At 62.9% G+C, this 13,338-nt stretch overlaps 1 protein-coding gene across 1 annotated transcript in view; it reads left to right on the plus strand.

Annotated features, from left to right (window-relative positions):
- MYRF (myelin regulatory factor) overlaps positions 1-13,338 on the plus strand; it is a 33,103-nt gene that overhangs the window by 8,841 nt on the left and 10,924 nt on the right. The window contains exons 2-12 of the mRNA XM_077748752.1: positions 3,360-3,447; positions 3,616-3,879; positions 6,097-6,158; positions 7,110-7,260; positions 8,452-8,702; positions 8,795-8,918; positions 10,585-10,780; positions 11,934-12,010; positions 12,169-12,279; positions 12,682-12,772; positions 13,142-13,337. Of these exons, the coding sequence (XP_077604878.1) occupies positions 3,360-3,447; positions 3,616-3,879; positions 6,097-6,158; positions 7,110-7,260; positions 8,452-8,702; positions 8,795-8,918; positions 10,585-10,780; positions 11,934-12,010; positions 12,169-12,279; positions 12,682-12,772; positions 13,142-13,337 (1,611 nt within the window). The remainder of the gene's footprint in view (positions 1-3,359; positions 3,448-3,615; positions 3,880-6,096; positions 6,159-7,109; positions 7,261-8,451; positions 8,703-8,794; positions 8,919-10,584; positions 10,781-11,933; positions 12,011-12,168; positions 12,280-12,681; positions 12,773-13,141; position 13,338) is intronic.

The raw sequence follows: 13,338 nt of genomic DNA on the forward strand, positions 1-13,338 counted from the left end.
GCCGTCTAGCTCTGGACCCTGACTGTCATGTAGCCGGGTGGCCGCAGGCAGGCCTGGATCTAGTGTCTCGCTTGCCACTTGGCTCACCCATTCCATGAACATTTATTGCATGCCTACTGTATGCTTAGACACTTATATCCCAGAGAGGCAAGGCAGGGCCGGGCTCATATCCCAGGTCCCACTATTGGAGGCCAAGGGCAAGGCACTTCTCCTTTCTGAGCCTGCTTCCTCCCCTGTAAGGTGCAGAAGAAAACCACCTCTCCTCTAGGGCTGTCATGGGACTTAAACGTGAGCCATGTGAAGTGTGGGCCCTCGGCGAGTGAGCGGTGGGCAGTGGGTGGGCAGTGCACGGACCTCCGGCACCTGTGAGATCTGCACGAGGCAGCGGGGTATGGAACCCAGGAGAAAGGAGGCCGCCGCTCAAGAGAAAGGGAATCAGAGGTGACCTCCTGGAGGAACTTACAAGAGCGCGTAGGAATGGGCTTCCTCCAGCAAACAGTATGTGCAAATGCCCCAGGCCGGAGAGCGGCTGAGGCTGCATGGTGGAAGGCTGCAGGGTTAGGAGACGAGGCTGTAGGCGGCAGGCAAGGGGGGCTACCTGGGACGGCAAGGAAGGCTCTATCCGGAGCAGTGGGAAGTTGTGGAAGGGTGTGAGGAAGGGGAGGGCTGGCATGCTGGTCTGTGACCCCGTGGTGCCGCTTTCTGATTGTGGGGTCCTGGGCCAGCTCCCCACCCCCCAGGGAGGACTTGAGGATCAGCAGAGGGGGACTCGCTTAGCTTCCTGCCTGGCGGGTATCTGTGGTTGGCTCAAGGGTGCTCCGGGCCCCTTCTGAGAGCAGTGGGGGAGGGGGGACCCCCCAAGGATATTCTGATGTCTTCCTCCTGAGTTCCTGGGGGGGTGGGGAGCTCAGGAGTCTCTGGGCTCTGGCAAGCCCCCACCCCCACCCTGCCCCAGTGACTCCCTCCTCCCTCCTCTGTCCTCCCGGTCCTCCCGGCCCCTGGCACGGGAGGGTCTCTCCTCCCCTCAACCACATCTGGTTCTCGTTAGGGTCTCCTGGGATATGCCTCTGCCTGAGGCCCCCCCATCCCAAGGGAGGTGGGCAGGAGGATTAGGGGTGATTAGGAGTTCTCCTGGCCAGAGGAGGGGGGAGGAGAGGGAGGAGGGGGCCTGGCCTATTATAAATAGCAACACCATGACACCATCACCCCATCATTCACTGTAGATTCCAAGTTCAGTCTCAAAATCCTGCGGCTTCCGCAGCCAGGGCCGGGGTCACGCTTCAGTGCCCCCTCCCTCCCCATCCCTTGAGGAACCCCCCAGCCTATCAGGTCAGGGCAGCCCAGGATGGCCAGGAAGTGTCAGTGACCACCAACCACGCCGTCCCCCTTGGGTCAGGCCCCTGTGCCTGGGTTTGAATCCTCCCTGCTCTGTTGCCCCAGGCAAGACATTTGACCTCTCTGACAAAGGAGGCGATTCCAGTAATGTCAAGTCCGAGGGTGCGATCAGTAGAGAAACCCAATAGTGCCGGGACCTGGGAGGCGTTCAGTCTGCACGAGCCACTGTCATTATCATTGTCCATCCTCACCGTTCCAGAATGGGAGGATTCAGGGGAACGCTGCACCCGGAGAGCCTGCGGGATTAAATTCCTGTGATTAGTAATGTCCTTGGCCTCACAGGTGCCTGGCATACAGCAGGCGTTCAATAAACGGGATCTTGGGTTAACAGGGAAGGATGGGGTGGGGGCTGGCACATGGACGGGCATTCTAGAACCTTGATGTGCAGACTGGTCAATCCCAGGTTGAGAAGCTTCCCGTGCATTGGCCACACAGGGCCCTGGATGGCCATCGGCAGTGCTTGGTGGGTGTCCCTGGTTCCCAGCTGGGTGAGCCAGGGGTGGGGGCCAGCAGGAGGGCCTGTCCCAGGCAGCGCGTGACTCCTAGGAGGGCTTAGCCACTCATTAATCACCTAAGCGGGGCTCAGCATTCTTGAAATACCGGCTGGGGCCAGGGAGGGGCCTGGGCCAGGGGCTCCTGGGGACCCCAGGGCTCCGGGAACTGGGAAGAGGACGGCCGCTCGGTTTGCTGAGCACCCATTATGTGCCAGGCACCTTACGTACCTTGACTTGTTTCATGCTTTACCCTGTAAAATGTTAGCTCTTCATGACCCCATTTTACTAGTGAGGAGACTGAGGCTCAAGAGGGTATGTGACCTGCTCAAGGTCACGCAGCGGGAAGTAGGAAAGCCCAGAATTGTTCCTGGGTCTTCCTGACCTGTTCCCAGGGCTCTCTCACCCGGGAGAAGGCCTGAGATGCAGACCCCAGGCTCGTGGCTCCAGGGGCCTGTGGGAGGGGCAGCTCCTGCCTCAGTGGGGCTGGCCAGCCCAGGTCAGCAGTGTGGGTGGGGCCGTCTTCCATTATCAGGGTTGACGCATCTCCTACGTCAGCCCCCTTATCACCCCGCCCTCCTGCTCCCCCCAGCAAGGTGACCCTGGGAGGGGGAAAGGCCAGCGCCTCCCTCTCGCCTCCCCTGCTTACGCTCAAGAGCGCTGGGTGCCTTTTCTGTGCGTCCCTCCCCTCTGCGGGGCTGGGGCCAGCAGGGAGGGCCCAGGAGGGAGGCTGGTGAAGGAGCAGAGCTCTGGGCACCATCATTCTGTGCTGTGAGTCCAGGCAAGCCCTCCGTCTCTGGGCCCATTTTCTCCTCTGGGGTAGCAGGGCAGAGGCTAGGCACCCCAGCCCCTGCAACGGGGGTGACGAGCTCTATAGGAGGCTGGGCTGGGCGCTTCTGATTCCTGTCCCCACTCCCTCTCCATCTGCAGCGGGGGCCTGGGATGCAGGAGGCTCCCTTGGCCCCGTGGACCCCCTCCCCCAGGATGTGTGGTCCAGCCCAGCCGTGCCACTAGCCAGGCCATCGGGAGGGAGGCAGAACAGGACAGAATCATCGAGCCTGGGTCCAGTCATCAAGCGTGGTGGGCATCCGCTGGGCACTCAGTTCAGCAAAAGTACTTGGCTCATTCCTCAAAGCACCCCCTGAGACCTTAGGACCATTATGCCATTTTACAGATGAGAGGAGGGACTTGCTCGTGTCACAGGAAGTGGCTTGTCTGTCCCAGATCTGCACTCTGGGCCCCTCCCCTCCTCGGACACACCAGGCAGCCTGGTGGGTGAGGGGAGGCATCAAAAATGCCACACCTCCTGGACGGGCGTCAGGCGATGGGCACTGAAGGACTCCCCCCCAACTCAGACACACAGATGGGGAGGAGCCTGGGGGCATATGTTTTGGAGGGCCCAGCCTGCGGAGAGCTGCGGGGCAGACCCCAGCTGCACCCCTCCCTTGGCTCACATCTGCCTCTCCCCTGCAGGCCATGACATCAACGGTGCCCTGGAACCATCCAACATCGACACCAGCATCCTAGAGGAGTACATCAGCAAGGAGGATGCCTCTGACCTGTGAGTGGCCCTGAGACGGCCTTGGCCCCACCCCACCCCCTCTGGCCTCTGCCTCTCACCTGGAAGGGGTCTGAAGCCTCAAGTTTCCATGCTGCCCTCCGGGAGGTGGGGGGCCTGGGGAGGGACTGGGGGGCCTGGCTTGTGCTGAGCGGTTTCCCTTCTCCACAGCTGTTTCCCTGACATCTCTGCTCCAGCCGGTACGGCCTCCTACCCCCACGGGCAGCCGGCGATCCCGGGCGCCAGTGGGGGCCACCACCTGAGCCCCTCTGGGGGTGGACCCTCCCCGGGGCGCCACGGCCCCCTCCCCGCCCCGAGCTACAGCGCCCCGCTCAACTGCAACAACAACAATGCCATGGGCACCGTTCCCAAGCCCTTTCTGGGGGGCTCTGGGCCCCCCATCAAGGCAGAACCCAAGGCTCCGTATGCCCCAGGGTGAGTGAGGGGACAGGTGCGCGTGCGTGTGGGGTGGGGGACAGTGGCCACGCGCCTGGGAGGTTCTGGCCCAGATCTGCCCCTGGCTACAGGGCTGCCCTGTGGGTGAGTAGGTGAGGTGGCTGAGGGGGGAACTCACGGCTTTGTTCTGAGGCAGTGGGCAGCCACGGAGGACCCTGAGCAGGGGAGTGAGGAGGGCTGGAAAATTCTCTGACAGCTGCCTCAAGAGGGGAGCCTGGAGGCACTGATACACGCAAGCACACACGTGTACACTCGCAGGGCACACAAGGTCCCCTCACTGCGCCAGGCCCATCCACTCATGCACTTAGCTGCTGAGGCCACAGGGAGTCGGCTGACGCCACAGACACGGTACCTGCAGTCCCCCCGGCCCGAGCCAGTGGCCCGGGTCCTTTCTCTCCTCCCTCCTAGGAGTCCACACCAGCCGCCTGACCCAAGGGCTTAGCCTGGGCCTGGCTGTGACCTGGCTGTGTGCACGCGGCTGCCAGCCCTCAGATACACACTCGCGAGGATAGGCAGGAACATAGGTCTCCTGGGTTCTGCAGAGGGGCTCAAAGAAAGTTCTGGGTTCCCCAGCCTGGGGCAGGACCAGGGGACCCTGTCTTTGGGTAGAAGTGCTGGGGGCGAGTCGCCATTCACACAGCCTGGCTCTTCCCCCAGCTCCACCGTTTGGAGCCTCTGGCTGTCCCCCTCCAGGACTGCGGAGGTCCGGGGAGGAAGCACAGAGGACGTGCAGGGGGACCAGGGCTGAGGGAGGGCAGCGGAGGTGGGCTGGGTGTCAGGGGTAAGCTTTTGCCACAGCAGGGCAGACATCTGCCGCGAGGGTGTCCCGGCGCCCGGACCCTGAAGGGCAAAGACTAGGAAAGGACGCTAATGCGTAGTGAGCACCTGCTGGGTGCCCGCCGCAGTGCCCCGCGGCTCTGTTTATGGGAGCTCATCAACCGTCTCCAGGAACCAGCTCCTGGGGGACCCCAGAACCTGCTGGCCTGCTGTGCCTGCTCCCTCAGTGGGATGCGAGTGGCACTCGGGGCCACTTTCGGGAGAGCACGGGCTCGCCCAGAGCCGCACAGAGACCTTGTGGCCCGGACTGCTCCCAGGGAGGGACCCAGGGCCTTTCCCTGCCCCTGCCCCTGCTGGGCCCTGTTCTAGGTGCCACACAAGACAAAACACATCCTTCCTGCTGTGGGTCCCGCGGCCTGGCTGGAGAAAGAGTTGTTAATCAATGAGTCACCAAATCGAGGACTCGTGAGCACCACGAGGAGCTCTGAGGAAAGAATCCGAGGTCCCATGGACTTGGGGTGTTTCGCTACAGGGACCAGAGGGTGTGAGAGATCTTTACACACTAGAGAGACCGGGGGCCACGGTCAGGGGAGTACAGGGAGCAGGCAGGAGATGGGGGGCGCAGAGACCCCAGTCAGCCCTAGGGGCCTTGAGGGCTCCCGAGAATTCAGTCCCTACTTCCTTTTCTGTTGCCCTCGCCTAGCCTGAGGGGTTGGGCGAGTGGCTCACCCAGGGAAGCCTGCCTACTCTGGAATCCGCCCAGGGCCGTGGCCGTGTGGGCTGGCCACCCCAAGGCAGCGCCTCAAGACAAGTGGTGGGCCGTCTTTCCAGACGTAGGGACAGGGACGGGGACAGCCAAAGAGCCAGATCCTGCGGCGGGCGACGCAGGGTTCACGCAGGACATGTTGATCTCTCGGGCCTGAGTGTGTTCCTTTCGCCTGAGCCACTGATAAAACAGAACCTGCCAGAGAAAAATAAACCCCGGGCCTGGCGGAGCTGGCTCCCTGCCCGGCCCACACCTGCCCATGGTGACCCCCCCTGAATCTCTCCTGGCCTAGCCCCCCCCCGCCCCGTAGAGCCCCTCAGAGTTTCTGGAAAGTGGGGCTCCAGCGGGTGTGGGAAGGGAGGAGCAGCCCCGGCCTCTGGATCTGGGAGGAGGCCTTGAATCCCTGGGACACCTTCAGGGACATTTGGTTCCTGGCCCCCAAGCGCCCAGTAGGTCTGTTGGGGACGCTGGGGAGGAGGAGCCTGAGGCCCCTCACCTAGAGTTCAGCCCCAGGCCCTTCCTGGCTGGTCCGGAGAAACTCCCCTGAGGCCGGGAGCCGGAGCTGGGAGACCTCAGCGCCCCCAGCCTCTAGGGTGTCTGGGACCCCGCCCCACAGAAGCCTGTCCGCCCAGCAGCCCCTTCTGCTCCTGCAGCACCCTGCCGGACTCTCCCCCAGACTCGGGCTCCGAGGCCTACTCCCCCCAGCAGGTGAATGGTGAGTCCAGCGGGCACCGCCCTCCCCCTCTGGGGTTTGGGCAAGTGGTTGGGGCGGCCTTATCGGGGAGGGAGGGAGCGAGGGAGGGAGGGGGCCAGCGGCCGCCCAGCAAGGCCCAGATTATCGCTGGTCAAATACTCCCCGGCGCTGGCTATTGTTTCCCCACGGGCGGGTGGGGAGCCTGGCCCTGCCTCTGAGCAAGTGTCCCTGCCGGTGATGCCACCCGCCTGCCCGCCCGCGCCATCATGGACGCGCCCTTCGGCGGTAAGTGGACGGCCGGGGAAGGCTGTGGGCGCAGCCTGAGTACAGGCCTCGCCGGCCTGCAGGGCCCAGCTCCCCATGGTGGGGGGGGGTGTGTGCCAGGGTGCAGTGGCCCCCAGGTGGCCAAGAACAGGAGGAGCACGGGCAGCCTTCTCCCCACGGCCCAGAGAGGGGTCAAGAGTTCTGTTTATCTTACCAGAAACATTTCTGGAATGCCTCCTGGGGAACAAAGGGAGCTGGGGGGCCGGCCCCTGGGAGCCGGCTGGAGGGGCTTCCCGATGGAGGAGGGCTGCCGCGGGGCTGTGCTGGGGGTCCCGAGAGACTTCTCCCGGAGGCCCCGGAGGAGGATCTGGCCTGAGAGGGGCTGGGGGAGGACCTGAGGAGGCGGGCCCTCCCCCCGGGGGCTGGGCAGCTCGGCCCGGGGGCAGGACCCCATTAGGACAGCGGTGGGGAGGGGGAAGCCGCCCGCCCCCTGGACAGGGCCTTGTCTCTCTGCCCAGGCCTCTAGTGGCCAGCCTCTGGGCTGCCCAGCCCTCCTCCCACGTGGGGCTGGCGGGAGAGCGGCCCCGGGGCTTGGCCCAGGAGAAGGTGGGAATCAGGAGACCCTGCCCCGGGGGAGAGCTGGTGCCCGGGAACCTGAGTGAGGTAGGTAGGTCTCTGATGCCCACCCCCCCACCATCTCTCCTGCAGACCCCCATCTGCTGCGCACAATTACCCCCGAGACCCTGTGCCACGTGGGAGTGNCCTACGCTGCCATGGGGCAGGGGCTGGTGCCCGCCGATCTCCACCACACGCAGCAGTCCCAGATGCTGCACCAGCTGCTGCAGCAGCACGGAGCTGAGTAAGACTCGGGCAGGTGGGCTCGGGGCGTGGGGTTCAGGGCAGCAGAAGACAGGACAGAGATGGAGGTGGGGACGGGGACGAACCAGGAGGGCAGAAGGCTCTGACCCTAGGAGGTGAAGGTCAGCACCTGTTTGTGCCCAGAAACTAGCTGGAGATTTATAGCCGCGGCCAAGTGCTTATGACTACCTTATTTGGTGAGCGTGGCCACCACCCCCATTGCCCAGACAGGTAAACTGGGGCTCCCAGGGGAGGAAATGCGTGGCCAGGTCATGAACCTAGGAAAGGGCAGAGCTGGGACTTGAACCTCAGGCTGTATCTTTACCCAGACACCAGGGACTTTCCAGCTTGATCATGGAGTCCTTGGGGCTCCTGAGGGAGTGATCATCGACCCCAGCACTCCGTTCTGACTCCAACCAGAATTGTCTTTTTATCTATTTGTTTGACACCTCGAGATGTCATGAAGGGTTTTGTTCAGGTCACGATTCCACAGCCTCCTCCCCAAGAAACTCTCCTTCCCAGCCTTCAGGGTCCAGGCCCTCTGTGGCTTTGTTTCTTCTTTTTTTTCCTATTAAAATTTTTTTACATTTATTAATTTTTGAGAGACAGAGACAGAGCACAAGTGGGGGAGGGACAAAGAGAGAGGGAGACACAGAATCCAAAGCAGGCTCCAGGCTCCGAGCTGTCAGCAAAGAGCCCGACGCGGGGCTCGAACCCACAAACCATATCATGACGTGAGCCAGAGTCGGACGCTTAACCAACTGAACCACCAAAGGGCCCCTCTGTGGCTTGTTTTTAACCGTGGAGGCTGCTCTCCGTGGAGCCTCTATTATAAAGAGTGGCACTAAAATGACGCCACAGGGAAGGGACCGAGTTGTTCATTCCACAAACGATTCTGAGCACGCTGTGTGCCAGGTGTATTGCCGGGCATAATGGGGGACACTCAGACAAGTCAGATGTGGCCTCTGCCCTCCTGAATTCCGTAATCTCCGGAGAAGGGAGAAGTGACAGAAACAGAGAATGACAACACAGAATGATGGGGGGGCATTGAGGAGGGGGCTTCCTGGAGGAGGTGTCCTCTGGATTGGGCAAATCCTGCGAAACAGGCTGGAGAGGGGAAGAGGGCTCCTGCCCGGTGGGAGGGGCTCCGGAAGAGCCAGCCCCCCATGGCCTGCACCCGTGTTGCCCCCAGGCTCCCCACACACCCTTCCAAGAAGAGGAAGCACTCGGAATCACCCCCCAACACCCTCAATGCCCAGATGCTGAATGGAATGATCAAACAGGAGCCTGGGACCACAACGACCCTGCCCCCACACCCGGCTCGAGCCCCATCCCCACCCTGGCCTCCCCAGGGCCCACTGTCACCTGGCCCTGGCTCCTTGCCCCTCAGCATCGCCCGGGTCCAGACACCACCTTGGCACCCACCAGGCGCCCCCTCACCAGGTACGTGCCTGGCCCACTGGACCTTGCGGGGAGCCCACCCTTGACATCGGCGAGTGGGTCGCAGGGCCCACATGGGCGCTCCCTCCCTCCAGGTCTCCTGCAGGACAATGACAGCCTTAGTGGCTCCTATCTGGATCCCAACTACCAGTCCATCAAGTGGCAGCCGCACCAGCAGAACAAGTGGGCAACACTGTACGATGCCAACTACAAGGAGCTGTGAGTGACCTGAGCCGCTCCCCACCCCTCCTGGTCACCGCGTCCAGGACCCCCCCCACCCCCGCCCCCAGCCCTGGCTTCACGGTCCTAGAGCAGGGCCTGGGAGCACACTGGGTACAGGATGGTCCTGGTTTACAGAAGAGCCATGGCCTTGGCCATAGCCAGGACTTGAACTTGGGGTGTCTACCAGGGAGGGGCCGCCGGTGGGAGCCAAATCACGGAGAAGGGGGTGGACGGGTGTTTTCTGGCTCCTCCTCTCCTCCACCTCCTCCACTCCTCCTGCATTCCAGGAAGGTAGCAGGAAGCTGTGCTGGCCCCGCAGCCCCCTCCTTGGAAGGGGGGGGTGCCTCGGGGGTGGGGGAGGACTGGCTGGCCGGGCATTCCTAGCTCTCCCTCAGTACCCACCCATGTGGATTCAGCTTCCTGGGACCAGGCCAGGAGCATTCTGGGTCCCCCTTCCCCCCACTCCCTCACTCTTGTCCAAATCCCGTGGGGGTGAGAGCGTCACTCGCCAGCTCCCTGCAGACACTGCCAGGCCTGGGCAGGGTGGCTGAGACCAGTCTCGAGGAGTGGGTACCCCAGGCCATGTGGGATTTGTAGCCGGAAGCCCTCAGGACTGGGGGTGGGGGTCCAGCTGCTGTAGCGGCCGAAGTATCCCTTGAGGCCCCGCCAAGGTTGGGGGGAGGGTTCTTTAGGGGTCCCACCCTTATGACCTGGTGAGGGCCCCTCACTCTTACCACCATGCTTTCTGGGCCAGCCCTGCCACCCCAGGCCTTACGGCCAGGAAGCTGGCAGCTGAGGGCCCCAGAGTAGCCTGGGTACTTCTTGGGTATTCCCCTGGGGCAGGCAGGTGGGCGGAGCCCCAGGCCTTCCGGTAGGTTAGCCAGACTCTTCCCCCAAGTTTGGAAGCATTCTCTTCTCCCATCCTCCTCCAGGCAGACCCTGGGCACCGAGGAGAGGGCACTGCTTGTGCCTGGGGACCTGGGTAAGGACGGGCCAACAATTGCCCCCTTTCCTGCCACCTAGAGGTCCCCCAGAGGATCCTTGCTTGGAATACTTTTCCCAGCAACGGATGGGTAAACTGAGGCCGAGTCCAGGCCACCCAGAGTGCCCCTCACCCCACCTGGGCAGATGGAGGAGTCAGAATGAGGACTTTGGGGGCTTGAGTAAGCCAGTGGGCAGGGGCTGGGCCAGTGCCGAGCCGGCGCCTGGTTCCACCGTTTCCATGGCAACCAGCTGTCAGGCCAGTGAGGCTCTGCAGACGCATGCCCTCTCACCCCACCTCCCATGAGGGAGGGGGCTTCAGGCAGCATTCTGGGAAGGAGCCCAGGGCGATGAGGGCCGTGAAGCCCCCTCCTCAGGATTTCACGCCTGTCTGGTGGGCCTCAGGGGTCTCCCCCCATCTCGCCTCATCACCAGGGCTGGCTGGCCCCAGCCATGTGAAGAGTATTGACTGAGGCAGACCTGAGCTCACATCCTTCTGGGGACTCAGTCTCCATTTCTGAGAAGTGGGGGCAGCCGCCTGAGTGGTTTGGGGATAGGAGCGGGGGAGGGGGGGATGGGGGGGTTACCAGTTGGGAAGTCGCTTTGGAATGCAGGAGAGTAGGAGGGACATTCCGGGCCCAGCTCTGGGGGGCCTCCGGTGAGGACCCCCCTCCGCCCCCAGGCCGATGCTCACCTACCGCGTGGACGCTGACAAAGGCTTCAACTTTTCGGTGGGCGACGACGCCTTCGTGTGTCAGAAGAAGAATCACTTCCAGGTGACAGTGTACATCGGCGTCCTGGGGGAGCCCAAGTATGTCAAGACGCCCGAAGGCCTCAAGCCCCTTGACTGCTTCTACCTGAAACTGCACGGAGTGAAGGCAGGTTTGGGGGGGCTCAGCCGGGGGCGGGCCAGGGGGAGGGGCAGAGGCGAGCCAGGAATGCCTGGGGAGATTGAGAGACCCCCCCCCGCAAAGTGAGTGTGCCTGAGGCCTGGTTCTTTCTCTATTCTGGGACCCCAAGTCCACACCCCCAGCAGAGCCCCTTCTCCTGAGTCCTCTGTCGGCTGCCTTAGCTCCCCAGCCCCCCAATGAAGTCCCTGCGAACTTACCCCTCGCTCTAGGCTCATGCACTGGGCTTGGCCGTTTTCCAGGGCATCGCCCACCTTGGCCCCCCCTCTTTCTTCTCCCCACGCCTCTCCCTGGACCAGGCCATGTGCCCCCCGACCCTTCTCTGAATGTCCGCAGCACCTTCCACTCTGGCGCTCAGCTCATGCTCCCCCTGCGGCACGTGGGGCCCTCTCAGCAGAGAGCTGTGACTTCTAAGCTTAGTCCGCAAAGGCCTTTGCGATCCAGCCTTTCGTTCCTGCCCTGCCGTCTGCTGTGCCCCAGACCATCTGTGCCTGGTCGCAGCACCTGCTTTTTCCCGAAGCAGCTCCGTTTCTCTGGGACACCCTGAGAATGCCCAACCCATCCCTTCTCTCCTGGCAGACCGCTCCTTGATCTCCCCATTCACTCTTCTGTGGTCCTTGCTCCCTGGGGATACGCACCCCAAGGCCCCTCCCTTGGGACCCCTCCAGCGCCACCACAGGAGGGGTTGATTTGGAGCCCTTGCACATCATGGGGGGCAGCTGGGTGTGTTTCCCTCAGCACTGGGAGCTGGGCCGGCACCTTGGCCTGGCCCAGCAGGTGCTCACAGAGGGGTTGAAGGGACTGGATGTGGGTGTGGGAGAAGGTCTGGTGAGTGCATGGGCTGGGGTGTGTGTGTGGGTGTTGATGGATGCTGGCTGGGGATATGTGCATGGAGGTGAGGGCAGGTGCGGACGTGGGGCTGTGAGTGGGGAATGTGTGTGTGGGTGAGTGTGTGCAGAGGTGGGATGGTGATGTGACTCCCGATGCCCTCACTGAGGGGAGGGCCGTGCCTCATCTTCCTGGGGAGCTCCAGCTGGGCCCGGCCTGGGCTGAGTGGGTAAAGGGAAGCAGGACCAGGGGGCCCCTCGCCCTGATGTGCCCGGGGCTCTGCCTTCTCCCCCAGCTGGAAGCCCTAAACCAGTCCATCAACATTGAGCAGTCACAGTCCGACCGAAGCAAGCGGCCCTTTAACCCTGTCACGTGAGTGCCTGGCCCTGTGGCGGGGTCACCTGGGAGGGCTGGCTCTTGAGCTGACTTGGGAGCTGAGGGGGCCAGGCAGGCACCCACAGTATCTGCCTCCTCACATTCTGACCGGGTCCTCCTTGCTGCCCGCTGAGTACTCCGCCCCGCCTCTGCAGGGTCAATCTGCCCCCTGAGCAGGTCACGAAGGTGACTGTGGGGCGCCTGCACTTCAGCGAGACCACTGCCAACAACATGCGCAAGAAGGGCAAACCTAACCCTGACCAGAGGTGAGCGGGCTGGACTCAGCCTTGGCAGGCCCTCCATTTCCGAGGAGGGGCAGGGAGACACCACCCCGTGTATCAGTGTCCCACAGACTGACCCATTTCACAGATGAGAGACCTGAGACTCATACTTAAGGCTAACTGATGTAAGGATGAGACCAGAAGCCAGGCTTCTGGATAAAGAACAGCTCGCTGGTTTCCTAGCTGTGGGTCCTGGGGAATGTCTGCCCCCTAGTGGAGACTCAGGTGCCTCTTCTGTAGGATGAGCTGCTAATGCCCCCGCCCCTCCCGGGGTGCTAGGGGTGCTAGGGACCTCGGCAACTGAACATCAGACTTGGGAAGGGTGGCTGGGGGGCAGGGGCAGGTGGGGCAGGGCCCTGGGTGCCTCTAAACCCCTGTGCGCCCCAGGTACTTCATGCTGGTGGTGGCGCTCCAGGCCCACGCACAGAACCAGAACTACACGTTGGCTGCCCAGATCTCAGAGCGCATCATCGTAAGGGTGAGGGCCATCTCCAGCCAAGGGGTTGGGAGTCCTCCCCAGAGCTGGGAGAAACAGCACCCAGGAGGAATACTGGGGTCCTGGGGGGTCAGGAGCTAGAGTGCTGATCCCACTGGGCATGAGCTGTGTGGCTTTGGGCAAGTTCTCACCCTCTGAGCCACCAACGTAGAAGTGAACAAGACCTGGGTAGCCTCCTGAGATCACACAAGCCACTGAAAAGTGCTGCAGCGGGAGGGACAACTTAAGTTGGGCCTGGTGGGGTGAGGATCCCTGCCTGGAGCTGGAGGGGTGGCTGCAGGGTTGCCCCTCTTCCCAGGGCACTGCAGGTGCCCCATCCCCTAGGACTGATCCAACCCCAACTTGTGCTAGGCCTCCAACCCAGGCCAGTTTGAGAGTGACAGCGACGTGCTGTGGCAGCGGGCGCAGGTGCCCGACACTGTCTTCCACCATGGCCGTGTGGGCATCAACACGGACCGACCCGACGAGGCGTTGGTGGTGCACGGCAACGTCAAGGTCATGGGCTCGCTCATGCACCCCTCCGACCTGCGGGCCAAGGAGCACGTGCA

Source organism: Crocuta crocuta, unplaced genomic scaffold (assembly GCF_008692635.1).
Source record: "Crocuta crocuta isolate KB4526 unplaced genomic scaffold, BGI_CrCroc_1.0 scaffold323, whole genome shotgun sequence".
Classification (NCBI taxonomy): Eukaryota; Metazoa; Chordata; class Mammalia; order Carnivora; family Hyaenidae; genus Crocuta; species Crocuta crocuta.